The sequence below is a fragment of the Nematostella vectensis genome, chromosome 10, assembly GCF_932526225.1.
Source record: "Nematostella vectensis chromosome 10, jaNemVect1.1, whole genome shotgun sequence".
NCBI classification, from domain to species: Eukaryota; Metazoa; Cnidaria; class Anthozoa; order Actiniaria; family Edwardsiidae; genus Nematostella; species Nematostella vectensis.
In genome coordinates this window covers 16,486,757-16,513,358 of record NC_064043.1, presented here as the reverse complement: position 1 = coordinate 16,513,358, position 26,602 = coordinate 16,486,757, and the positions used below count along the sequence as shown (strand labels likewise).

At 41.0% G+C, this 26,602-nt stretch overlaps 2 protein-coding genes across 4 annotated transcripts in view; one reads left to right on the top strand and one right to left on the bottom strand.

Moving 5' to 3' along the window:
* Window positions 1-53: 53 nt before the first annotated feature.
* Window positions 54-22,288, bottom strand: LOC5505533 (hyaluronan-mediated motility receptor). 2 transcript variants are annotated; one of them, XM_032373890.2, is made up of 24 exons: window positions 22,131-22,288; window positions 19,315-19,416; window positions 19,118-19,150; window positions 18,738-18,808; window positions 17,893-17,973; window positions 17,431-17,806; window positions 16,721-16,786; window positions 14,263-14,336; window positions 13,839-13,925; window positions 13,213-13,667; window positions 10,296-10,366; window positions 9,871-9,952; window positions 9,512-9,620; window positions 8,292-8,381; window positions 8,019-8,089; window positions 7,723-7,785; window positions 6,270-6,323; window positions 5,484-5,537; window positions 4,437-4,481; window positions 4,308-4,356; window positions 2,982-3,050; window positions 2,097-2,204; window positions 1,644-1,791; window positions 54-965 (listed from the first exon to the last, which is right to left on the bottom strand). In XM_032373890.2, the coding sequence occupies exons 1-24, from the start codon at window positions 22,162-22,164 to the stop codon at window positions 940-942; spliced, it is 2,418 nt and encodes an 805-aa protein (XP_032229781.2). In that variant the 5' UTR covers window positions 22,165-22,288; the 3' UTR covers window positions 54-939. The 2 variants fall into 2 exon arrangements, with proteins under 2 accessions (XP_032229781.2, XP_032229783.2); XM_032373892.2 differs by lacking the exon at window positions 13,839-13,925.
* A 318-nt stretch (window positions 22,289-22,606) lies between these two features.
* The window catches only part of LOC116613230 (sodium channel and clathrin linker 1), a 28,520-nt gene continuing 24,524 nt past the window's right edge, over window positions 22,607-26,602 (top strand). The window contains exons 1-4 of one of the 2 annotated variants that reach the window (XM_032373888.2): window positions 22,607-22,841; window positions 23,592-23,662; window positions 23,911-23,948; window positions 26,387-26,459. In XM_032373888.2, coding sequence (XP_032229779.2) covers window positions 22,790-22,841; window positions 23,592-23,662; window positions 23,911-23,948; window positions 26,387-26,459 — 234 coding nt within the window. In that variant the 5' untranslated portion in view covers window positions 22,607-22,789. The remainder of the gene's footprint in view (window positions 22,842-23,591; window positions 23,663-23,910; window positions 23,949-26,386; window positions 26,460-26,602) is intronic. The other variant, XM_032373887.2, reaches the window with a different exon arrangement.

Genomic DNA, 26,602 nt, shown 5'->3' with positions numbered 1-26,602 from the left:
ATCAAGACCATAGTCTCACTGACCACAGGAGGCTTAACCAATAGAGTTCAAGCTGTTTTTGAGTAATTTATTCATAAAAGTAAAGGTACAAGCGAATGCGCTAGAACCAAGCCTTTGTTAAATCGCCAGGCGACCAAAAAGTGCTTGGTCCAGGAACATTATAGCTAATAAGACAACTTCGTTACAATTAGCAGAAAGTACAGTCTCAGCCCTCAGTCAGCCCTTAATTTTATTCTTAAAAAAACATTAAGTGGGGAAAAGCATATATTTCCATCGGCTGATTCTGGAAAGCAATTGCGCTATTCTTTTAATTTGGTAAAATTATTTCCTTACTCTGACACAAGTATTGAGTGAGCATTTTTACAAATGCTGCTTATCATACGTGCCTTCATTGTCACACATTGATTGACAAAGACAAGTGTGCACCACTAGGGCTCTGGAATAAATCGAGTTGGTTATATGTATTATCATTAATCGTAGGTGTAACGATATTTCAATAAAGCACCCGAGTTAAATGCCCGTATGATTATATAAACATATACACAATACATAGATACAATAATACGGCCATTTTATTCAGGCGATACATTGAAATATCGTTGCAAACATCTTATTAGCCATCTAATCTAAATATGTCATGCAATGGCACTAAGGCGTGGAAGGTTACTCGACATTTTTCGTACATTTGTACTCTCATACGGGTTAAACAAATTTACAATTGGTTAAGTATGGGAAAAGTACGTCGTTTGGGAAGTGGTGGTACCCTATCGTTACATGCACTTCTTCAACATGATGGTGAGGCGTGCTTTTAGATTTTTACTCTATCAAACCGTACATCTTCCTTCTCTACCAAGTATATCACGGTAAGGAGAATTTGAGTTAGTGAATAATAGAGGTTTGTTACATTACACTAAGAATTTGGCGTATAATAACAAGGTGTCACGACGACTTTATCGAGGTATTGCCTGCAAAAGAAACAAGCGTGAATTGTTGGGGTTGTTTTGTTATGGTCAGCTTCTAATGTGTGCTTCTAACTTGGCTTGGTCAAGTTACAGGTGGAGTTGTTCCGTTGCGTTAAACTTTCAATGTAACTTGGCTTGGTTTATGGGTAAATCTTTGAAGTATGGGTTTAGTTTAATCTTTGTTTCAGTTTAATCTTTGTTTATCGAGGGTAACATATTTAACCGAATATACAGTTTTCTAACATATTGCCCTCGGTTAGTAAGCACTGTCACTGGGGGTGGTCACTGCCAGAGGGTTTATTGCGTCCCCAGTGGTTCTTTTACGTCCCTTCGGTTCAGGTTAGTGAAGTGCAGCTTGAAAAGACGGGACCTCCGGTTTAGTGTCCTTATCCGAGAAGACTGGAAGCACGGGAGAATAACTTCAACTCACTTGTGACACATTCGAATCAAGGCAGGAACCCGGAAAAATCCATAGTTTGAGCCAGGATTCGAACCTGGGCCACAGCGGTGAGAGGCCGACGCGCTAACACACTAGGCCACCCGTGCTTCCACGCTTGGTTTATAAACTATCATCAGTTTGCTTCTCATGGAGGGAAGACGTCATGTCTCCAATAGCAAGAAAAAAACTCAATTCACAAAACATTGCGTAAGACATTTTATAATTCTGTGTAAAACTCTCACCGTTCAATCGAGCTAAAGGACGGTTCTCCTTGGCGTGCTGGAACGCCTCGTTAGGGTTAAATTTCTTGGATGTGTTACCCGCTTTCTCTTCCATTTTCTTCAAAGCGCGCATTTGCTTTTCATTTGTTTCTCGTAGCTTAGCGTTTTCCTGTTGATTACGAAGGGCGTGACTTAGTAACATCTAGAGCCTAAATTAGCCTGCTCGCAGGCCTACTCAGTATTTTATGCCCAAAATTAGTTGACGCCAACAACCTTGTTTCGCCGCGCAACACTGAAATCGCCGATTAAACATCTGCAAGCAAAATTAGTTATGTAGTCCCCATTGCACATAGTGGCTCTCACAATGGATATGGATCCATAGGATACACATAGACAGCGTACCATACGCGAGCCTTGGTCGAGCCAGATGGTTGTTATCTAAGAACCAAGAAAAAGTGAATATTACAAACTCACGGTCTTGAGGCTGATGTTCTCTTGCTTTAACTTGAGCACGTGATGGATCTTCTGCTTGTTGTTCTGGTGACCAAGAAGCTTGGCGTATTGCGCGCTCAACTTATTGACCTGTCAAACACCACACGGTGTGATTAGTGTACGTTCATATGGTTGATTAAGCAAACATTATAGCGATTCTCGATACATCGCGACCCTTCGCCTTGTCATTCTAACAGTGTTATTGGTTAGATCGTGGACGTCAATCATCCGCGTTTCCATAACGATCGCAGTTTCGCAGTCAACTTCATTTGTTTGTGAGATGGAGAATCGAAGCGCGTAGGTCGGTTTGGCTCAAATGATCAGCAGAAATTGCTTCAAAACGTTTGGAACACGGCACGAACAGTGAAGGCAAAAGATTCACAGGAATTAGAGCAAGTGATGATCTAATTAGTAGGTCGCAAAATCAAATATTATCTGTGATAACCGTGGCCGTTTGTTGACTTGCATGACGGCGATCGAATCTTGAAGGAAGAGGTGGCTTTCTTTGTGAGATGACTGGCAAAACTTGAACCTTGAATATTTTGTAATATATTTTTTACCCTTTTATAAGAACTGAACTTTTGCGTTTCTTTACCGTGTTGTCAAATGTGGCTCTCGGGCCCTGAGTAAAGTCGACTACAACTTTCGATACACGAAACAAATGAAGTCTGCCTTGATCGTTATGGAAACGCAGATGATTGACGTCCACGAACTAACCAAAATCACCATTAGAATGTCAAGGTGAAGGGTCGCGATGTATTGAGAATCACTATAATCTCGTCAGGTCTCCCTCCCTTCCCCTGCTCATTGCCACACAGGCTATACAATGCGCCGCGAGAGATATCCATCTGCAGTGGGTCTACTAACCTCGCTTTGTGCTTGGCTGCTCTGACACAACAAGGCTCTCTTCTCTTCCTCAAATGCATCCAGTTGTTCCTGGGTATATAATGGGTTTAATTTATTCCCTACACTAACAGCAAACAATCAATATGAAACGACCCTTAAAATAAAAAGATTAAAACAAACACTGGAGAGTATAACTACTTACTAACCGAGAGTGAGGTCATGCCGGGAAATATCAAACTGAGGCTTTGTCGTATCGACCTCGCATCTTTTGTTCTGGCTTGACTATGACATTTTAACAACTATATTTTGTTGCATAGGATTTTGAAAACCAAAAAATCTAGACTAAATCGTCTATTTAAACGGTAGACACGACGCTCAACAAACTTTGTCTTTTGCTGTGTAAGTATGGCAGTTAGTGACAGTACACTGATTGATAAAAGGGCTTGTATGGCAGTTAGTGACAGTACACTGAATGATAAAAGGGCTTGTACGACAGTTAGTGACAGTACACTGAATGATAAAAGGGCTTGTACGACAGTTAGTGACAGTACACTGAATGATAAAAGGGCTTGTAAGACAGTTAGTGACAGTACACTGAATGATAAAAGGGCTTGTACGACAGTTAGTGACAGTACACTGAATGATGAAAGGGCTTGTACGACAGTTAGTGACAGTACACTGAATGATAAAAGGGCTTGTACGACAGTTAGTGACAGTACACTGATTGATAAAAGGGCTTGTACGACAGTTAGTGACAGTACACTGAATGATAAAAGGGCTTGTACGACAGTTAGTGACAGTACACTGATTGATAAAAGGGCTTGTATGGCAGTTAGTGACAGTACACTGAATGATAAAAGGGCTTGTACGACAGTTAGTGACAGTACACTGATTGATAAAAGGGCTTGTATGGCAGTTAGTGACAGTACACTGAATGATAAAAGGGCTTGTACGACAGTTAGTGACAGTACACTGATTGATAAAAGGGCTTGTAAGACAGTTAGTGACAGTACACTGATTGATAAAAGGGCTTGTATGGCAGTTAGTGACAGTACACTAATTGATAAAAGGGCTTGTACGACAGTTAGTGACAGTACACTGATTGATAAAAGGGCTTGTATGGCAGTTAGTGACAGTACACGGAATGATAAAAGGGCTTGTACGACAGTTAGTGACAGTACACTGAATGATAAAAGGGCTTGTACGACAGTTAGTGACAGTACACTAATTGATAAAAGGGCTTGTACGACAGTTAGTGACAGTACACTGAATGATAAAAGGGCTTGTATGGCAGTTAGTGACAGTACACTGATTGATAAAAGGGCTTGTATGGCAGTTAACGAGTACCTTAAATGGCTCAATCTTTTCCTCTAGCTCATGATACTTAGTCTGCCACCTGCATAGAAAGCCAGTATATCAAGACTTTATTTTATTGTGAAGACTTACTTTACGCACAAGCTAATTCAAAAGTCTTACATGTGAAGTTGCGCCTCCAACTCGTTTTCATCATTTCTGCTTTTGCTATAGATGAAATTTGAAAATTACTTTCATTGTACTTGTATTGCATGAACTTTTTCCACAAATAAAATCCAATCAACTTCTAATCATATTCGTCATTCTACTCGACTCCCTCTTCCACCTCATCACCATCCAACTCCCTACTACAGTCATCGTCATCATCATCATCATCTGAACTATCATCTTTATCACCACCATTATAATCACCATCACCATCACCAGTACCATTATCACCACCATCACCACCATTACTATCACCATCACCACCATTATAATCATCATCACCACCATTATAATCACCATCACCACCATTATAATCACCATCACCACCATTATAATCACCATCACCACCACCACCATCATCATCATCATCACCATCACCATCACCATCATCATCATCACCACCACCACCACCATCATCATCATCACCATCACCACCATTATAATCACCACCACCACCACCACCATCATCATCATTGGGGACCTTAAGCAACGAGAACGGGAACTTGGACGACGACGGCAGAAAACAATGGGATTACATTCAGAATTGAATAGCAGCCCGTGAAAATGCGTTCTATCTGAAAAATTTCAGCCGTTTTACACCAAACTACAACAAATTCCCAATTTCATATTCAATTGAGGATGTGTTTGCACTGTAAACTCGGGAACTTGGACGACGACGGCAGAAAACAATGGGATTACATTCAGAATTGAATAGCAGCCTGTGAAAATGTGTTCTATCTGAAAAATTTCAGCCGTTTTACACCAAACTACAACAAATTCCCAATTTCATATTCAATTGAGGATGTGTTTGCACTGTAAACTCCTCTAACTACGTTCGCTTCAGTAGAAGAGATGTCTTAAGTATATTTTTATCTGTCTCTGATTTTTTTTTTCTAATTTTATTGCAATTAAATTGCAATTGATTGTCAAACGCGAACGCATCTCTTTCGATCTTGTTGTCCCTCCACTACCGTCATCATCCAAATCAACTCTTTTACCTACCTATCAATCATTTCTTGTAGAGACGCATTTTCCCTCTCGATCTCGCTTAGTTTCCTAGAAAAGGGGGAATATAGGTCCAAATTCATAAAAATCTCTTAACTCCTGTGCTTAGACAAAAATGCACTAGAAGGCAAACGGGGTAGGATTCGACACAAAGGACCGCCGCCATAAAATGCACTAGAAGGCAAACGGGGTAGGATTCGACACGGAGGACCGCCGCCATAAAATGCACTAGAAGGCAAACGGGGTAGGATTCGACACGAAGGACCGCCGCCATAAAATGCACTAGAAGGCAAACGGGGTAGGATTCGACACGAAGGACCGCCGCCATAAAATGCACTAGAAGGCAAACGGGGTAGGATTCGACACGAAGGACCGCCGCCATAAAATGCACTAGAAGGCAAACGGGGTAGGATTCGACACGAAGGACCGCCGCCATAAAATGCACTAGAAGGCAAACGGGGTAGGATTCGACACGAAGGACCGCCGCCATAAAATGCACTAGAAGGCAAACGGGGTAGGATTCGACACGAAGGACCGCCGCCATAAAATGCACTAGAAGGCAAACGGGGTAGGATTCGACACGGAGGACCGCCGCCATAAAATGCACTAGAAGGCAAACGGGGTAGGATTCGACACGAAGGACCGCCGCCATAAAATGCACTAGAAGGCAAACGGGGTAGGATTCGACACGGAGGACCGCCGCCATAAAATGCACTAGAAGGCAAACGGGGTAGGATTCGACACGAAGGACCGCCGCCATAAAATCAAAACTTTGTTTCTCACCTCTTGAAGTTAATTTCGGATTGGGTGAACTTCGTCTGTGTGTCAACAAGACGTCTAAATACAGAAGAATACTCTCAGATAACAAATTTTATCTTTGCAATATTGTTCAGAACAGTTACATTATAAAAAGCGAATCATGGTAGTAAATTTCAAAACGTTGATCAATCAAATCCCACTGTCAAGTACCTAGAACTCACTTTTAGTGCTTTTGGTAATTTTACCCTTGCAAAGCAAGAAATCACTTTTAGTTCTTTTGGTAATTTTACCCTCGCAAAGCAAGAACTCACTTTTAGTGCTTTTGGTAATTTTACCCTCGCAAAGCAAGAAATCACTTTTAGTTCTTTTGGTAATTTTACCCTCGCAAAGCAAGAAATCACTTTTAGTGCTTTTGGTAATTTGGTAATTGAAGGATATTGAATACCAAAAATGGCAAGGAAAACTTTTTGATGACCAGCGTAACAGAGGAAATAAAAAAAAAAAAAAAAAAAAAAAAATTAAGAACGTACAGAACCTTTCAAACAAAAAATAGGCTAGAACTGCACCTAACAGTCGTAAAAATATTCAACATAGACAGGGGGTCATAAGTAGGGGCAATCATGTGTAATGTCACAGCGTTTCCGAGAATCAGGCTATTTTTAGACGCACGCGCGCGAACGGGCCAATCAGCTACGTTGACATTGGTCGCGCGCGCGAGTGACGTGAGGCTGCACGTGCAAATTGCAGTTAGGATGTCTATTTTTTTATCCATCATCCGTCGGTTTTGTTTGTTTAACGAAAGAATTGCAAGCTTGAATTCAAAGTCATAGGTAGGGTTTGATTCATATTAAAGAAGAGAGCAACAAAAGTCAAAGTACCGGAGAGAGAACATAGCTTTTTGTCCAAGACTCCGTGTGCAGTTGAGCTCAGCCAAAACTTCAACACAAAGGTCGAATCTGATTGGCTCATCCGCGCGTCTGAAAATAGCCTGATCCTAGGAAACGCCGTGACACCTATATAATACCAGAATGTAGGGAAGTTGATTGCCCCTACTTATGAGCCCCTGACATAGAACAGCATTAACAGCGTCTCCGAATAAGCAACCATCCCTTACATATTGAAATAGGGAGGGATTTGACGCCCTATAAAAGACCAGAAGAGAGAGCTTGTCCATATGCAAGTTGGGTACGGAAGACATGTTGCATTTTGCCGTGACGCGTATAAAGACGTTAGGGACAGTTTCGTCTATAACAAGAACCTTTCCACACACAATATGTTTCTAAAAATAACAACCAATGCTGCGAGAGCTGCAAAGTTCGTGTCTGATTCATTTCGAATAAGACAAAACATAATGCCTTAAGATGACTGTATTATTGTTTACAGGGTACCAATAAACTATGTATGCAATGCAATTCAATGCGTGCATGCATGCATGTACGTACGTACGTACGTTAGGGGTAGGGATATAAGCCTTTACCTTCCAAATTCTTCTTTGACTTTTAGGATTTCTGATACCCGGTCTTCAGCGTCTTTTGCTTTGCTGAGATGACACAGAAAGCTCAATCAACGGCACAAAAAGCCCTTGTCAAACATAACGCAAGTCAACGCAAGCTGTCCGGAGTTTTGCTATTTCTGACAACTTGCGTTGACTTGCTTATAATGTCGAATTTTAAACATTTCCAGTGACTCAGGAGACTTCCTTCTGATACCGGATATTTTCTCTCTATGCATCAAACTTTTTTTCGCTAACATTTTGACTTCTCTTTACTTTACCTTGAGAAAATCTCGAGGTCGACCAAAAGCTGCTTCTCTCTATTTTCCACGACACCGAGCTTATTTAGCATCTTAAATAACAACAATAAGAACACAAATAAGAGTTTTTTTTTTCACAAGGTAACCAATTTCACGGCAAATATGAGTACTGTTGACACAACGGCCTGGTCAATGGAAGATCATGGATAGTGTTGACACAACGGCCTGGTCTATGGAAGATCATGGGTACCGTAGTTTGATACAACGGCTTGGTCTATGGAAGTAACGACTCACGCTCTGCTCTCTTGTCTCTGCAGCGGCCTTCTCCCTGATCGCAGCCTCCTGCATACTCATCATCCCGTACTCAAGGGACTTCACCCTGGCCTGTGAAAGACAAGGGGTTACTGAACTGCACAAAGACAAGGGATTACTGAACTGCACAAATACAAGGGATTACTGAACTGCACAAATACAAGGGATTACTGAACTGCACAAAGACGAGGGGTTACTGAACTGCACAAAGACAAGGGGTTACTGAACTGCACAAAGACAAGGGGTTACTGAAGTGCACAGAGACAAGGGGTTACTGAACTGCACAAAGACAAGGGGTTACTGAAGTGCACAGAGACAAGGGATTACTGAACTGTACAAAGACAAGGGGTTGGTGAACTGTACAAAGACGAGGCCTGTGGCCTTGGGCCGTACATTCAAGACCTCGGTATGATACTTCTCCGTACAGCCTGAGCAATCGAGGTTAATAAAAGTTGTACTATATGGCTTTTAAAAGTTAAAATTACGAGAGAAAAAAATCAACTTTCGCTTTCGCGCGAATATCAATTAGGTTATAGATCGGATTTAACTTTTCGGGCTATTGTCTTCCTATTTTCACCTTTTGGAAGCTAGGCTTCATCCTAAAGGTGTAATGGATCCAAACAATGAGAAAAAAAGCTCAGACATAGTCTTCACGGCATGAATGGACTATTTGGTGTAAAAACTTTACAGTGTGTAGAGAACAAACTTTTGATGTAAAAGAAAACACCAAACACTTTGCACTGCTTTATGGTGATTTGATGAAAATATTGCATTTACAAAGAAGCTGCAGTATCTTAAAGAGACTCTTTTGGGTATTTGCACCCCTTGTTATTTATTGTTTTGTTTGCTTTTCCGATATAAATATAAGCTTTGTATTTCTTGGTTCGTCAGATTGTTTTTCTTCTTGTCAAAATTTTCTTTTACACAATCTTGTCAGGAAAATAAAACTCTGACTCAAAGTGCTTGTCGCCTATTATCAACTTCTAAGACCTGTTTTCTTTCTTTTTGCTTGATTTTGTTTTTTTGGGTCAAAATTCGCCAAGTCACTTGGCTATGTAAAAAGCCCGCAGCGAAAAAATATCTAAATATTGTAGGATTCCAGCCCGCTCAACAGCCAATCAGAGCACGTGTACTATCGTAGCCATATAATAAAAATCAAATATTATATCCATGTATGTAGTAAATAGAGTCCTAATAAGCACCTGGCTGGAGTCGAGTTCGTCCTGGAGTTGGCTCACGGTCTGTTGCTGTTGTTGCATCTGCCCCTTCAATGAGATACTAACAAACTCCGCTTCCTCTGTTTGCTTGTTGCTGTAAACAAAAACAAAAAAACATCAATACCACGTTACCACTCAGACAACTTGGTGGAGGTATAGGCAGCACTCTGGCAGGGTGAGGCATATTGCGTATGGAAAAATGCTGAGAGATCCTTCTGAAGTCCAATGAAACCCATAAGGTTGATAAATCGGCGAACCTTTCCGCTGAATGCATAGAAAGCATTTTGCGACGTGAACACTTGAAGTCAACGAGCAGAAAGGTATCGCTGATGCTGTCCTCTCACCTGTACTGCAGAGACGCTTTTGTAGCCTCAAGCTCAGCATGCACGGTACGAAGTTCACGTTCAAAAGTGGACTTGGCTGAAGCTAAGGCATCAAGAGTGAATAGACATCAGAAATACGTAAATACGGACACAAGCTAAGACTTTATGTTCATGGGTTACTTAGATTTCGCTGAGTGAATAGATATAAAACACGTAAGTACAGTGTACGCCATACTAATCAGACGCGTAAATACAATGTACGCCTTACTAACCAGATACGTAAATACAATGTACGCCTTACTAACCATAAACACGTAAATACAATGTACGCCTTACTAACCATAAACACGTAAATACAATGTACGCCTTACTAACCATAAACACGTAAATACAATGTACGCCTTACTAACCATAAACACGTAAATAAAGTCGTACGCCTTACTAACCAGAGTCTTGCTCCAAGGATTCGAATTTTGCCGTGAGAGACTTCAGGCTGTTCGTCATCATCTCCTCGTTTCTAAAGGAGAAGGAAAAGGGTAAAAAAATGCAGAAGCGACAGCTTATTTCTCTTTTAGAGTGGATATGGAAATAAGCGAGATGGAAAAGGTGATTAAGAAAAAGGCACCGGTCCTTTTTACTTCACCGCACAAAAGATATTGTTGTTCTGGTCGCGATTTCTTATGCGGGAGCATGCATTGATGCGGGCGGCGACCAGAAACGACAATATTGTCTATGTGGCTTTTTTCTTCTGTTATCGAAGAGCACAAAAGTAAAAACTCGCATGATTCTAGAGGTTTAAGGTCTCGGTAAAGGAAAACGACATTGTCGAAAAAACGATATTGTCGCGCCGCAATTTTCACTACATGTACAAACTATATATCAAATAAAAGATTATCTCCTGCAAGTTTTATTATATGCAATAGCTAATTCCGTGTTTAAGTTTTGAGGCCTCAAACTCAAAAGTACGGAGAGTTTAATCTAGGGCGTAATGCACCTTCGCGCTATAGCGCATGAGCTTGCACGTAATGGCATCTCAATGACAGATAGATGATCTACCAAAGTGTGTGAGGACTTTTTGTTATTTGACACTGTCAACAAAATATCACGAATCAAATTTGTAACTCTCATTTCTTGCGAAATTTGGAGACGAAAAGTGCTATAAAAAGCGTCGAAAATTCCTTTATGACATGGCATAATTATCTATCAGATCCCGAAAATTTGAAGGCGATATCTTAAAACCCGTAGCGAGGTTACGCCCGACAAGCCGAGTCCTCGCCTCAAAATAGTACGCAAGAAAAGTCAAAGATTTGGCGTGAATTCACGGTCAACAGGTCACGGGAAACAGCAAAGGCCCATTTCAGCCGTCTTAGTATGCGATTTATGATTTTTTTTTTTTTGCAAAAATAAAGTTTAAGAACTATTGATACAGGTTTTGCAAAAACCACAAAAACAAACAGTGGTGTCAAATTTACCTTTACCAATACCTTAATAGCGAAGAAATACAAATAAAATAAAAAGTTGCATGTGACACAAATTCTGGACGCGGGCGGCGACCAGAAACAATAATATTTTTTATCTAGCCTTATTCTTTTCTACCTCTCTTTCTCTTCGTATACTCTCTCTCTCTCAGCTTTCTTGACAAGTAAAAAAAAAGCAGCAACTTGAAAATTAACAGTCCGATATTGACTATCTGATCAACATCTGATAACCAACGGTCCGATTTTGACTATCTGATCATCAATGATAATCAACAGTACGATATTGACTATGTGATCAACATTTGATAATCAACAGTCTGATTTTGACCAACTGATCAACATTGGATAATCAACAGTCCGATATTGACCAACTGATCATCATTCGATAATCAACAGTCCGATATATACTATCTGATCATTATTTAATAACCAACAGTCCGATGTTGACTATCTGATCAACATTTGATAATCAACAGTCCGATATTGACTATTTGATCATCAATGATAACAGTCCGATATTGACTATCTGATCATCAATGATAACAGTCCGATATTGACTATCTGATCAACATTTGATAACCAACAGTCCGATATTCACTATCTGATCAACATTTGATAATCAACAGTCCGATATTCACTATCTGATCAACATTTGATAACCAACAGTCCGATATTCACTATCTGATCAACATTTGATAATCAAGAGTCCGATATTCACTATCTGATCAACATTTGATAACCAACAGTCCGATATTCACTATCTGATCAACATTTGATAATCAACAGTCCGATATTCACTATCTGATCAACATTTGATAATCAACAGTCCGATATTCACTATCTGATCAACATTTGATAACCAACAGTCCGATATTCACTATCTGATCAACATTTGATAATCAACAGTCCAATATTCACTATCTGATCAACATTTGATAATCAACAGTCTGATATTCACTATCTGATCAACATTTGATAACCAACAGTCCGATATTGACTATCTGATCATCAATGATAACAGTCCGATATTGACTATCTGATCAACAATTGACTATCTGATCAACAATTGATAATCAACAGTCCGATATTGACTATCTGATCATCAATGATAATCAACAGTCCGATATTCACTATCTGATCAACATTTGATAACCAACAGTCCGATATTCACTATCTGACCAACATTTGATAACCAACAGTCCGATATTCACTATCTGATCAACATTTGATAATCAACAGTCCGATATTCACTATCTGATCAACATTTGATAATCAACAGTCCGATATTGACTCTCTGATCATCAATGATAACAGTCCGATATTGACTCTCTGATCATTTAGTAAATAAACCCCTTCTGGCGGCTGGGACACGGCTAGGATATCACAAGGGATCATTGGGATACCACAAGGGATCCCTGGGATATCACAAGGGATCACTGGGATATCACAAGGGATCCCTGGGATACCACAAGGGATCCCTGGGATATCACAAGGGAACCCTGGGATATTACAGAGATCCCTGGGATATCACAAGAGATCCCTGGGATATCGGCGGATAATGTCCAAGGATGACAATGATTGTACGAAAAAAAAAAAAAACAGTTGGCCGAGAAGCGAAGATTCGAGGGCAACTGTGAAATTTTGAAAGTATCACCAGCACAAAGCACTGTGACTTTCACTTGTACACGCAATTTTTGTACCATTTGTTGGGAAACATACAAAGGAAAAACTGCGATAGCGCTACCTCTCCCATTTATGTTGTCTCAAGTGTATTGGAAATATCAGGAATACAACTTTAACCAAGGACATTCTCGAGTAAACGGTCTTGGCTATGCCATAATGTGCCGAAAGCAAATTACATTACGCACGACTTTGTCGTTGTTACCTGTGAATCTCCGCCTGAAGTTGCTCTTCTCTAGTGGCAGACAGCGCATGCTGTCTCTGCAAGTCTGCCTGAGAATGCTCCAGTTGCGTGCTTAGTTCCTGGCACTCGGTTTCCAGGCGCCTACAGCTCTCTTCTGCCTCTTTCTTGCGCAGACCGATCTCAACAAGGTGTTTCTCAGTCTCTGTGATTCTCTTTAGAAGCTCACTGTTATGTGTCGTTTCTTGCTCCAAGCGCGACTCGAGTGACTGGTTCTCGTCCACAAGCCGCTTATAGCTCTCTTCTGCCTCTTTCTTGCGCAGACCAGTTTCGGCAAGTTGGTCTTCAGTCTCCGCAATCTTGCTCAGAAGCTCAAAGTTTTTCGCCTCTAGTTCATCTGCTCTAGCTTGCACTCTCGAAATGTTGTTTGAGCAGGACTGCAAAGCTTCTTGTAGCTTGTGCTCAAGGTTTTTCACTCTCTAAAAATAGAAGTATAACGAATCAAAGGTGGTCTCTTCATGGAAACACCTTGTTGTAAGTTCCCCTACATTTTCTTCATTTTCGTAAGCGGACTGATGTGATTTTCGACATATCCGCATATTTCATAAATCCAGATAATAAAAAAGGGTTTCTTGTACTTATTTAATTACCGCCATTTCTTCGTCAACAGCTTTTCTCAAATCGTTTATTTTCTTCTCTTCTTCGTGTCTAAAAGACTCTATCCCCCTGTTCAAATCCTGACAAAAAAATCAGCCATTTATCAGCTTTTCAAAAGGTCAAAACGTGGCAAGCACAGTGGGAAACCTAACAGTACTGCTATGAGACCCCAACTGGTTAATTCACAGCAATAACAGGCAGCATCTAAATAAATACATATCGTAGCTAACAGATAACTCTGGTTATAGGTTATATCAAAGTATGTAGTGCTATCTATTATTCTATAGATAATTTTTAAATAATTCAGTTCAGTTTTTCTGACTGTTTGGTTACACCCACTTTCCGGCTTCTTTTTAGAATTGTGAAGTCTAGGTTTCACAGTAGCATTGTAATATGAGTGGGGTGGGCGGGGTGTACCTGAAGGAGTTGCTCTTTCTCCATCAGTTCCTCCCTCATCTGTATGTTTTCGATGCCAAGTTCAGATGCCACACCTAAAACAGTCATGGAATAACCACCAAGTTACAGTGGGGGGATCCAGGGGTAACTCAGGTGATATAAAGTACACCAGAGAGGCAAGGGGGGGGGGGGGGGCTATCCATCAGGTGATATGAAGTACACCAGAGAGGCAAGGGGGGGGCTATCCATCAGGTGATATAAAGTACACCAGAGTGGCCAGGGGGGGCTATCCATCAGGTGATATAAAGTACACCAGAGTGGCCAGGGGGGGCTATCCATCAGGTGATATGAAGTACACCAGAGAGGCCAGGGGGGGGGGCTATCCATCAGGTGATATAAAATACACCAGAGTGGCCAGGGGGGGCTATCCATCAGGTGATATGAAGTACACCAGAGTGGCCAGGGGGGGGCTATCCATCAGGTGATATAAAGTACACCAGAGTGGCCAGGGGAGGGGGGGGGGCTATCCATCAGGTGATATAAAGTACACCAGAGTGGCCAGGGGAGGGGGGGGGGCTATCCATCAGGTGATATAAAGTACACCAGAGTGACCAGGGGGGCTATCCATCAGGTGATATAAAGTACACCAGAGTGGCCAGGGGGGGCTATCCATCAGGTGATATAAAGTACACCAGAGTGACCAGGGGGACTATCCATCAGGTGATATAAAGTACACCAGAGTGGCCAGGGGGGGCTATCCATCAGGTGATATAAAGTACACCAGAGTGACCAGGGGGGCTATCCATCAGGTGATATAAAGTACACCAGAGTGGCCAGGGGGGGCTATCCATCAGGTGATATGAAGTACACCAGAGTGGCCAGGGGGGCTATCCATCAGGTGATATAAAGTACACCAGAGTGGCCCTGGGGGCTATCCATCAGGTGGTATAAAGTACACCAGAGTGGCCAGGGGGGCTATCCATCAGGTGATATAAAATACACCAGAGTGGCCAGGATGGCTATCTAGGGTGGCTATCCATCAAGTCCAAAAATACCAATTTCATACTGTACCAACATTTTATAAGGTAGAACTATGCACCTATGCAATGATTCGAAATGTCTATGAGAGAAAAGGAAAACAGGGGAGTCTTGGTCTATGAGAGAAATGGTAAAGGGGGAGCCTTGGTCTATGAGAAAAATGGTAAAGGGGGAGCCTTGGTCTATGAAAGGAATGGTAAAGGGGGAGCCTTGGTCTATGAAAGGAATGGTAAAGGGGGAGCCTTGGTCTATGAAAGGAACGGTAAAGGGGGAGCCTTGGTCTATGAGAGGAATGGTAAAGGGGGAGCCTTGGTCTATGAAAGGAATGGTAAAGGGGGAGCCTTGGTCTATGAGAAGAATGGTAAAGGGGGAGCCTTGGTCTATGAGAAGAATGGTAAAGGGGGAGCCTTGGTCTATGAGAAGAATGGTAAAGGGGGAGCCTTGGTCTATGAGAAGAATGGTAAAGGGGGAGCCTTGGTCTATGAGAAGAATGGTAAAGGGGGAGCCTTGGTCTATGAGAGGAATGATAAAGGGGGAGCCTTGGTCTATGAGAAGAATGGTAAAGGGGGAGCCTTGGTCTATGAGAAGAATGGTAAAGGTGGAGCCTTGGTCTATGAGAAGTATGGTAAAGGGGGACCCTTGGTCTATGAGAGGAATGGTAAAGGGGGAGCCTTGGTCTATGAGAAGAATGGTAAAGGGGGAGCCTTGGTCTATGAGAAGAATGGTAAAGGGGGAGCCTTGGTCTATGAGAAGAATGGTAAAGGGGGAGCCTTGGTCTATGAGAAGAATGGTAAAGGGGGAGCCTTGGTCTATGAGAAGAATGGTAAAGGGGGAGCCTTGGTCTATGAAAGGAATGGTAAAGGGAGAGTCTTGGTCTATGAGAAGAATGGTAAAGGGGGAGCCTTGGTCTATGAGAAGAATGGTAAAGGGGGAGCCTTGGTCTATGAGAAGAATGGTAAAGGGGGAGCCTTGGTCTATGAGAAGAATGGTAAAGGGGGAGCCTTGGTCTATGAGAAAAATGGTAAAGGGGGAGCCTTGGTCTATGAGAGGAATGGTAAAGGGGGAGCCTTGGTCTATGAAAGGAATGGTAAAGGGGGAGCCTTGGTCTATGAAAGGAATGGTAAAGGGGAGAGCTTTGGTCTATGAAAGGAATGGTAAAGGGGGAGCCTTGGTCTATGAAAGGAATGGTAAAGGGGAGAGCTTTGGTCTATGAAAGGAATGGTAAAGGGGGAGCCTTGGTCTATGAAAAGAATGGTAAAGGGAGAGCCTTGGTCTATGAGAAGAATGGTAAAGGGGGAGCCTTGGTCTATGAGAAAAATGGTAAAGGGAGAGCCTTGGTCTATGAAAGGAATGGTAAAGGGGGAGCCTTGGTCTATGAAAGGAATGGTAAAGGGGGAGCCTTGGTGTATTAGAGGAATGGGAGAGGGGAGAGTTATCTTACCATGTAGCTTTCTATTTTCCTCTTCAGCTAGATCACGATCATTGCTTAGATCTTGACTTGTCTTCTCTACAAATATGAAGCAAAATCTAATTAATTCCAAAGCATATCCAAGATTCGTCAGGGCAGACAGTTCTGTATGCATAGTTTGTTATAATCAATAAACCAGAGTGTAGTTTGGAGTTTGGGTTTCTCTAGGGATCTTAGATTAGGATAGCTGAGCAGTAGAGCCAGAAAAGGAAGCAATTCATAACCATCACAGGTTATTGGGGTTCTCCAAGGAATTTGAAGTCAATGCCAGTTATCAGTGAGTTCAGATTATGTTGGGTTCTCTAGGGGACTTGACGTCAATGCCAGTTATCAGGGAGTTCAGATTATGTTGGGTTCTCTAGGGGACTTGACGTCAATGCCAGTTATCAGGGAGTTCAGGTTATTGGGGTTCTCTAGGGGACTTGACGTCAATGCCAGTTATCAGGGAGTTCAGGTTATTGGGTTCTCTAGGGAACTTGAAGTAAATGCAAGTTATGAGGGAGTTCAGATTATTGGGGTTCTCTAGGGAACTTGAAGTCAATGCCAGGAGTTTAGGTTATTTGGTAGCCTACCAGCTGGCTCTCTAGTGGGTTAATACAAAATAACTGTTTTTGGGGTTTCAGGATTCCTCTGCCTGGAAGGCAAGTTATTGGGGTGCTGCTGTTATTCTAAGCATCACTTACCTAATACTGTAAGCCTCTCCCTCAAGGCAATATTCCTACTTCGCTCCATCTCCAGCTCAGCGAGGCTATTCTCCTGTTCACAGTGCAAACGAAACTGTAGGCTTGCCAGCTCTGATTCCTTCTCTTCCACAAGAGCATTCAAATCTTCACATGGGTCTGTATTTATTGAATGGCTTGCAAAGTCTCTTTCCTCTGGCTCTGTATTCATAGATCTATCAAACAATTCTTTGTCAATGTCAGCATCCGTATTCATTGAAAGATCTGCAAATTGTCTATCCATCACTGAAAATTCTACAGAAGTATTCACTGATTCGTCCATTAAGTCATTGGATGCATCTGTGTTAACTGATCTATCTTGAAATTCTTTTAGTTCTCTCTGTAAGAAAAGAAGAATTAAATTTCTGTAAGTAATCTCTAGTTTAGAATGTAGCCATCACCAAAATACTGTTATGTTGTGTTCACCTCCAATGTTTTTTTGGCCTTGAGTTCTCTTATCTCATTTTCAAGATCAGCTATTTCATCTTGTAGTTCACTTATCTTCACCTGTAATTTGGAAAAAAATACCATAAGTATTATGTACCTTGACCTTTTTACTCTATTTTAAAAATCCAAATACTTTTTCAAGGTTTTGCCCTAGAAAGAACATAATCTTAAAAGGAATATGGCATAACTACTAGAAAGACTACAGACAAAATGTAGAAAAACTTGATTGTCTGTGTAGACAAGGTATAACAAAACAACACAAGGTTGAAAAAGGATGTTGAATGCCTCTGTAAAAAAGAGTAGCTGCGCTGACGTTTCAAGTGTTAGTCCTTCGTCAGAGCAAAAGAAACAGTTCTTTTACTCCATATTTTTTGTGTATTATATTATTTAGTTATTAAAACTAATAACATTGTGTCTCTTAGCGATGGTAGAAGAACTACCAACAATAATATAAAAAAAATAAAATACTTCTATTTGCAATTTACTATATGTGATAAAATACTAATATCGATATCAAGGTGTAAAATGCAGTCATTAAGACTGTTAATATGCTTAGTAGACAAGCATCACCGGGTACCCTGGGTACCAGAGGCTACTAGCTTCAGTTCAAGCGGTGACAATGACTGGCGGCTCTTTCACATGAAGCTTGGAGCCTCTGGTATCAGGGTTATCACCTGGTAAAAAGAGAAACTCTGGTTCTTTGGAGGAAAGGGGAGGGGGGATGGGGATGTTGATTATCAATTACTAGTTAAACATTACTGACTAAAGGTCCATTCTCTTTGAAAAAAATAACATGTCTTATGGTTGAAATAATACTTAAATACCTTATCCATTTTCCGGCTTGGTTTTGCAGCACTCAAACTCAGAGTGGAGGAGTTGCTACAAGTACTGAAGTCTGAAAAAGATCAGAAAATAAAATAAAACAAAGTTATATAACAAACTAATTATTATGTACCATATAATAATTATTTTCTGTTTTAAAAATCCAGGATTTGTTGAGGATTTGCACCAACAAAGATCAAAATTTAGTATTTCCTTAATAAGAAAGGACTGTTGGTAGGCAAAGGGAGGGGGCTGCAGATACCTACTGTACTACAAACCTGTGCAGAACATCTTACAGCATAATTAGGTCTTTCATTGCTATGCAGCATATCAAATACAATATACAGTTGGGAATCTTATATTATTATAAATAAATCCTCACCAAGATGGCCTATGCTTGGTGCAGGTGTCACATCTGTTGTTGAAAATAAATAAATAAATTATGGCAACTACCCTTTCAAATTCATTTCTATGTTTTTTCTTCAGGTCCAGATCCATTGGTTGCAGAAGTAAAGTGCATGTTATCTGCTGCCCTTTGTCTCGCAAGATAAAGAAATTTATATACAGTATTATTTGTACCTTTTGGATCAGTAAATCTTTTTCCCTTGGGGAATCTGACTCCACTCTGTTTTTTGCCTTCTTTGGCGACATCATAACTCCCTGGTGCAGGGGTAATGCTCGCTGGAAATCAGTGATATCTTGTTATAGCCAAGACCCATAGCCTGATGGGTTGGCTAGGAGGTCTACTTATTAAATTAATGAAAACTGAGCACCACTGTAAGCTAGGACAAGGTCTACCTAAATGAAAGTGGTACACTGCAGTAAGTAAATTCTTCCACTTGAGACCCTTGACAGCTAGGTCTAGAACGTAATGAAAGGATAACTCTAGCAGGCCCGTACCCAGGATGATTTTTCTTCTTGGGGGGGGGGGGTGCGAAATCCGAAAAAGTGGACCTCCGCAGGGGGGGGGGGGGGGGGGGAGGAGGGAAAGAGTTCTATGATAAAAATGGAACCACCTCCGAAAGAACAAAAATAGATTTTTTATGCCTTTGCAGTGTCTCTACGGGACGTTTTTTGTTGAATTTGGCTAGATACCAGAGCGATCTTGCTTCTGATTTTGAGTTTTGTCTACAAACTACAAATAGCACGTCTATTGAGAACCAAAAGTGGACTATCGGGGGACTATGTGGGGGGTGTGATCGCACACCCTGCACCCCCCTGGGTACGGGCCTGTCTAGGGACCTCAGTCATTGTGACTGGTACACCCAGAGTTTTCCTGGAAGATAGGGACAATACATAAAGTGTGCATGCATTTTGACCCATTTTCTTTTATGTCTATCAACAAGGGACGGCTACCAAGCGTCATTCACCATGGCACTAGAGACAACCTAGCCCCCAAGACAACCCTCTTCATGTGAACAGGCGTTCTCACAACAACGTAAGTTAAAGCGCAGGCGGAAGCATTAGAGTCTTATGTCGCGTGAGAACAGGCTCGACATAAGCGCAAGGTTTTAAGCATGCTCAGCTCGTAGTGTAGTACCCATACCTCAACGAGCTAAAGCTGGATTGTTTAATTTGTGCTTTTGTTCCGCTTATCCTTACATCGATCCGGTTTTCATGCGACATAAGCGTAGCATAGACTCAAATTATCAAAACTTCCCATTCTTCTTGCGTGTATGTTGCGCTTGGGTCGAGCCGGTTCTCACGTGACATAAGACCCTTACGCCTCCGCTTACGTCGCTCGTGAGAACCAGCCTTTACAGTCATGGTCGGGGTACTGTGCAGGACCCGAAATGATCCCAGGACCCGAAACGATCCCCAAAAGTTCCCAAACTGATCCCGGGACCCGAAACAATCCCCAAGAGTCCCCGAAATGAACCCCAAGGAATTACAGTAATGGACAACTAAAGGAATGTGTAAGGATGGGCTTTCAGTTTTAAAAACATATGAAACATTTAGCTTTGTTTGTGTTATTAAAAGGAAACTTACATTAACTAAAACTATAGTATTAAGATTTTAATATACGACTTCTGGGGAAATACAGTGGTTGAGTCAGAAATTGGGGTCAACTAAGAATTCCTGTGATAGTAATTTAAAGAACCCGGCGTGGATAAATCATTTTTACATAACAAGCCATAAAAGAAAGTCTTTACAAGATAGGACATGCTGCTTTTCATAGGAAGCGAAATGTTTTAAAAATATTTTTTGGCATGTTTGTTTTCGGTGAATGAAAGACCTATCATATCACGAGATCATGCCGGGGTGTACACACGATTACATGAGGAAATTCAAAACTCACATAATATTGCTTTCAACAAAAGCCACATCCTCTTAATATTTTGCATCGGTAGTAGAAGGGTTGTTCGAGTGTATTACTCAGTGTGCTTTTGTCATTCCATCTTCTCGGCCAAACCGGCTGCCTAAAATGTTTTGGTAAATATTCGCTCGTGTGAACAAGGATTTCGTGGTAAAATACATGTTTGGTTGTCAAATGAATATTAATTTTTAGGGGAGATGTTTACCGGAAACGAGATTTATAGTGTCAGAGTCATGTGTCGGAACCACAAAATGTTTAGAGTGTGATGGAAGGTCAAAAGTTTGGTTGATCTGAGGAAGCTGTACTATGTTTATGCTGTATTCCTTTCAGTAGCAATTTAAGGTTGTGTATTTGTTTTGGACTCTGTTTATGGGTTTAACGCCGGGCAATGTAATAAATAGAAGTATTGTGTTGGAATTTAATATTTTTAAGTCACGTTGTTTAGAAATCGAGTCGCTGTTAACCCTTTATTATGCTTCAAGAATTGCAAGTATTTCTTCTGCTTTTCCTTTGCCCATTACCGCAATTCCTTGGGGTTGACCTCGGGGACTCCTCGGTATCGTTTCGGGTCCGAGGATCAGTTGGGGTACTTTTGGGGATCATTTCGGGTCCTGGGATCGTTTCGGGCCCTGGGATCATTTCGGGTCCTGTACAGTACTTGTGGGAGAGAGCAAAAAACCATTTACATGAGTGTTATAATCATTAGCATTGATGTGATATATGAACTGAGGTATAAATAAATATTAGCATCGATATGATATACTTATAAGCTTTGGTAAAATTAAGCATGAGTAAACTGCGGCTTTTTTTGCACGTCTTGTAGCTGAGGTCTCTACGAGACGGTGTCAAATACTGGCAACCAGAATATAAGAAGCCTGGGAAACGTCAGAAATGCAATGAAATTGTAAGAAAACGAGACACAAAGACTAGGCAAGAAAACACAAACAAACGGTCAGACAAAATCACACATTAAGTAACTTAAGTAAGTTATATATAATTAACATCCACAAGCAAAAATCACTCGAAGCAGAATGCACAGATCGACGATAAGCATAGTGAAAAGTGCACTGATACATACCAGGTTGAATAAACCGCTTTGCTTTGGGAAACATTTAAAATCCACTAATATCAGGACTAAAATCAAACAGGGTCTGGTAGATTCTTTGAGTTGTATAATGTAGAAAGCTATCGCTTTTGTTCCTGGAGTATAATAATCTTGAAATGGTGTCCGTTGCGCCAAACAACCAATCAGCTTTAGATTCTATAACCACGTGGTTTCGGTCTTAGCTCTAACCTCTAATTTTCTCTCAAAGTATGCTCGGGTGAAGCCCTTTTGTGTTTTTTATTGCTTTCAATTTAACTAAAGGTTACAATTGCCTTGTTTATTTTCTCAAAAATTAGGAAGATATCGAATTTGATTCCTTGATTTTACGCGGCAAAATTTCAAACATTTGTTGTATTGCTGTTAATGGCCAATCAGAAGACGCTGAAGATTCACAGAAGTCACATGACTCGGGTAGAATAATAAGAATCGATTTCTTACGTACGTTCTGATTGGGTAATTATATTTTTTTGAAGATGGCGTCCTTTGGATAAGTTTTGTTGTGTCTGCATCTGGTGTTTTGAGTTACGTTAAACCCTGTAGAATGCTAAATATATTTGCCTATGGCGAGTGTAATAAGGGGTCCGTAATTAGTTAAAAGAGACTTGGATGTGCTAGAAAGATTCTCATTTAGGATGGAGTCAAGTGGAAGCGATTCAAGCTACGTGAACTTTCTGCAAGACCAAGGTTAGGATCAGATCGTTCTTTTAAAAATGGAATTTCACTTTATCATTTGAATGTAATTAGCAATCATTAAAATCAATAGCCTTTTTGATAGTAAAATTATTCAGAAAAGGCTGAATGCCTGTTTGTTTCTGTAACATTAGGGAAGAAATAGAAGAGAGAGTCTAAAAATAGATCTTCGATCTATTGTATTTTACCCATCTATTTGGCTACACCACCGGAGGAGGGGGGGGTGCTCTTCAGTGCTCGGCAGGAAATTATAAAAATAACCCACAAAATACCCCCCCCCCCCTAGAGGCTTGACCAATCTAAAAGACCACTTAGCCAGGAGGGGAAGGACTTGGATAACACCATGTGTCATGAGTGTTTTTTTGGGGGGGTCTTAGAATTAACTTCAAAATTTTTTTTGGTTTGAAAACTTTTGGGTGTTATTTTTTCTTACATCTTGAAAGGAGATATGTGTAGTGTACAAGGGTGCATTTGTCTCTACAGTGATGTGTCGTTTTTGATATATCAGATATTTTAACAAAAAAGACTGTGATCAATACAAAAGATGATCATTCTTTGAAGATGGTTACATTTTAACCATTTAAAGTTCCTACTAAAGGCCCTACCATCATAAATTACCAACCTAAATTGTGCAAATTGCTCAGACTCTACCCATTGTTATTGACACCACAGCACAACGCAGCTTGTTTGCAAAAAGCATGTTGCAAGAATTCATATTTGCCAATTTACATTATATTTTACTAGTGAGGAGGCTTAATGCAGTTCTCAAAGAGTACCAGAAGAAATACCTTCCTGTCAAAGATCCTGAGATTAAGGTACTGTATCACAATTCGTTTTTTTTGTTTAATTTGTAATCTGAAAGTAGTAGCCCTGTTTCCAACACTATGTGTCAACTTGCCTGTCTGTCTTTCTCTTTGCCTAACTGTCAATTTGTCCATCCATTGGCCAATTCAAGCCATATGAGAACAAGGGGACACAGCAGTTTGTGGTGTGTCTAGAAAAGAAGAAGGGTTCAGGATTGCATGCATCATGGGCCGATATGAAATGCATGTTTGTTTTGCAGGGTAATGAGCCACTTCCACCATGGATGACAAATCAAGGGTGCGTTGTGAACTTGATATACTCAAAAATCAATGAGTCCTTTGAACCAGGAAGATAAATCACCACAAGGCTCAAATGGTTTGTTTTAAGCATCTGCGAAAAGAGAGTAGTTTCCCTGATGTTGGAAATTTAGCAAAACTACTCCGTTTTCACAGACTAGAGGCTTAAATCATACAACAGTCTTGTGTGGATTTACCTTCCTGATTTCACCATGCCTACACAGACCTCCCATTTTTTTTACAGCTTGCCTGTAGTTTTTCTAATGTAGTTAATCATACAATGTACCAAATGACGCATTTCTGCAGCTTATCTGTTGTCTCTCTAGTTATAAATCCACTGAGTAACCCTTTTCTTCAGCTTGTCTGTAGTCTTTCTACCGGGGGGGGGGGGGAAGGGTTTCCATGTCAACCTGATAGGGATGCTTGTCATATTTTTAGGGGTCAAAATCAGATCTCAGATCATTTTTAGGGGGTATCGGAGAGAAAATATGCTTTTCAAATACAAATGGTGTTTTTTAGGGCTCACCGAAGGCGCTACATATGAGCCAACGTTTTCTAGATTATTTAATAAACAAAACACACCTTATTCACAGTTCCTTTTTCGTCTGTTTCCTTATTCGCTCAGTTCCTCATTCAAATCCGGGGGGGTACTTACATGATACATTTTAATTCGAGTTGAAACAGTATTAAGACATTACAGTTTACTTAGAATAAGTCCAACAGCATTTTGGTCGGATAATTCTGGTTGTGAACGGACCGGACGTCGGCGGGCCGGGTTTCTTTTATTTTATTTTTTAACACACAAACATATACATAAAATAAAAAATTGTCGTCAAAGAAAAAAGCTTGCTTACATTTTGCGTGGTCCTAGTGCAAGTGTGCCATTGTTGCACCGGGGGGACAGAGTTTTTTTTCATTACAGGCTTTGCGCAAATTTACCAACTCACTCCAGGTGACTGAAGTAGTTTGAAAAATTGGTACCTGGAAAATTGGCAACTACCATGAGAATAGTGACTTTAAATGGGCTGCTTTGCTACTTTGTAGCAAGAGAAAACAAATATCACTCTGTCCAAACACTGACCTGTCAGTTAACTAAATGGAAACTGTTGATTGCCGTTAGAACAGTAACCCTCTCTCTATTGGCTACTTCCCTGCATTGTATTAAGAAAAAAACAAAAGCCGCTCTGCACAAACACAATCGTAGATTGTCGTGAGAACAGTGACTTTTTATTGGCTACTTTGCTTGATATAACAAGACCAACAACTGTGCAATGCCAACAAGAATGCCTGGAAAAGGGTTACAAAATCAGTTGGAGCTTGCGACAGATTGAATGAACACGTCTATGATTCCGATACAGACGATGATCTACTCCCCGTGTTTGAGGGGTAAAATAAAACTCTCGCTAAATGAAAGATATAATGCTAATTGACATTGTTTTGATGCAAGGGATGTTTTAGCCTGCGAGCAAGTCTGTACTTTGCGCAAAGTCTGTAATGAAAATGAAATCTCCGTCACATATCCCCCCCTCCCCCCCACACACAACATCGCCACACACATAAACTAATATAAGGAAAGCAGAGGTGCGTGATAAAGAAGTCGAGTCTACCGAATGGAAGTTGAGTTGAAATAGGGACTCCCCAAAATATGTTCAGAGAACAAGCAAAATGCAGGCCCGTACCCAGGGGGGATGCAGGGGGTGCGAATGCATCCCCCCACAACGGCCGAAGGTCCACTTTCGGTTCCCAGACATGCTATTTGTAGACAAAACTATAAAGCATAAGCTAGATAACTCTGGTATGTAAATAGCCAAATCCGACAATAAAAGTCCCGTGAAGATACTACAAAGGCATAAAAAAATCCCTCTTTGTTCTTTCGGGGGCGGTCAGATTTTCATTAGAGAAATCATTCCCTCCTACCACCCCCCTTCCCCCCCCCTCCCCCAATCTCGTTTTAACTATACTTATTCAAATTTGAATAAGTCGTAAAGTAACTCCTGGATACCATCCCCTTTACTTGTTAAGTATTTACCTGTGTGGCTTTGCTCCCTCCAGGATTCTGTCCCCTTTACTTGTTAAGTATTTACCTGTGTGGCTTTGCTCCCTCCAGGATACCATCCCCTTTACTTGTTAATTATTTACCTGTGTGTGGCTTTGCTCCCTCCAGGATTCTGTCCCCTTTACTTGTTAAGTATTTACCTGTGTGGCTTTGCTCCCTCCAGGATTCTGTCCCCTTTACTTGTTAAGTATTTACCTGTGTGGCTTTGCTCCCTCCAGGATTCTGTCCCCTTTACTTGTTAAGTATTTACCTGTGTGGCTTTGCTCCCTCCAGGATTCTGTCCCCTTTACTTGTTGAGTATTTGCCTGTGTGGCTTTGCTCCCTCCAGGAATCTGTCCCCTTTACTTGTTGAGTATTTACCTGTGTGGCTTTGCTCCCTCCAGGATTCTGTCCCCTTTACTTGTTGAGTATGATGAGACCATCACAGTACTTCAGGACCAGCTCAAGTTCTACAAGGTACAGCAAGAGCATGCTCCGTGTGCGCTAGGATCTTGAGGGCACAAGCCACTGTGGCCAATTTTTTTAAAAAAATAGCCACACTGATGGTGGGGAATTAGCCACAACCGAGAAGCTATTGGACTCTTTAATTTCTCGACATT

What these genes read in the sequence shown, in the direction of transcription:
- LOC5505533 (XM_032373890.2), bottom strand. Translation starts at nt 22,164, where the DNA reads ATGTTTCCCAAAGCAAAGCGGTTTATTCAACCTG. An exon ending in GCAGCCAAGCACAAAGCGAG is followed by an intron (nt 2,205 to 2,981) that starts GTTAGTAGACCC and finishes GGTGTTTGACAG; the next exon opens with GTCAATAAGTTGAGCGCGCA. An exon ending in TCCTTTAGCTCGATTGAACG is followed by an intron (nt 966 to 1,643) that starts GTGAGAGTTTTA and finishes TTTCTTTTGCAG; the next exon opens with GCAATACCTCGATAAAGTCG.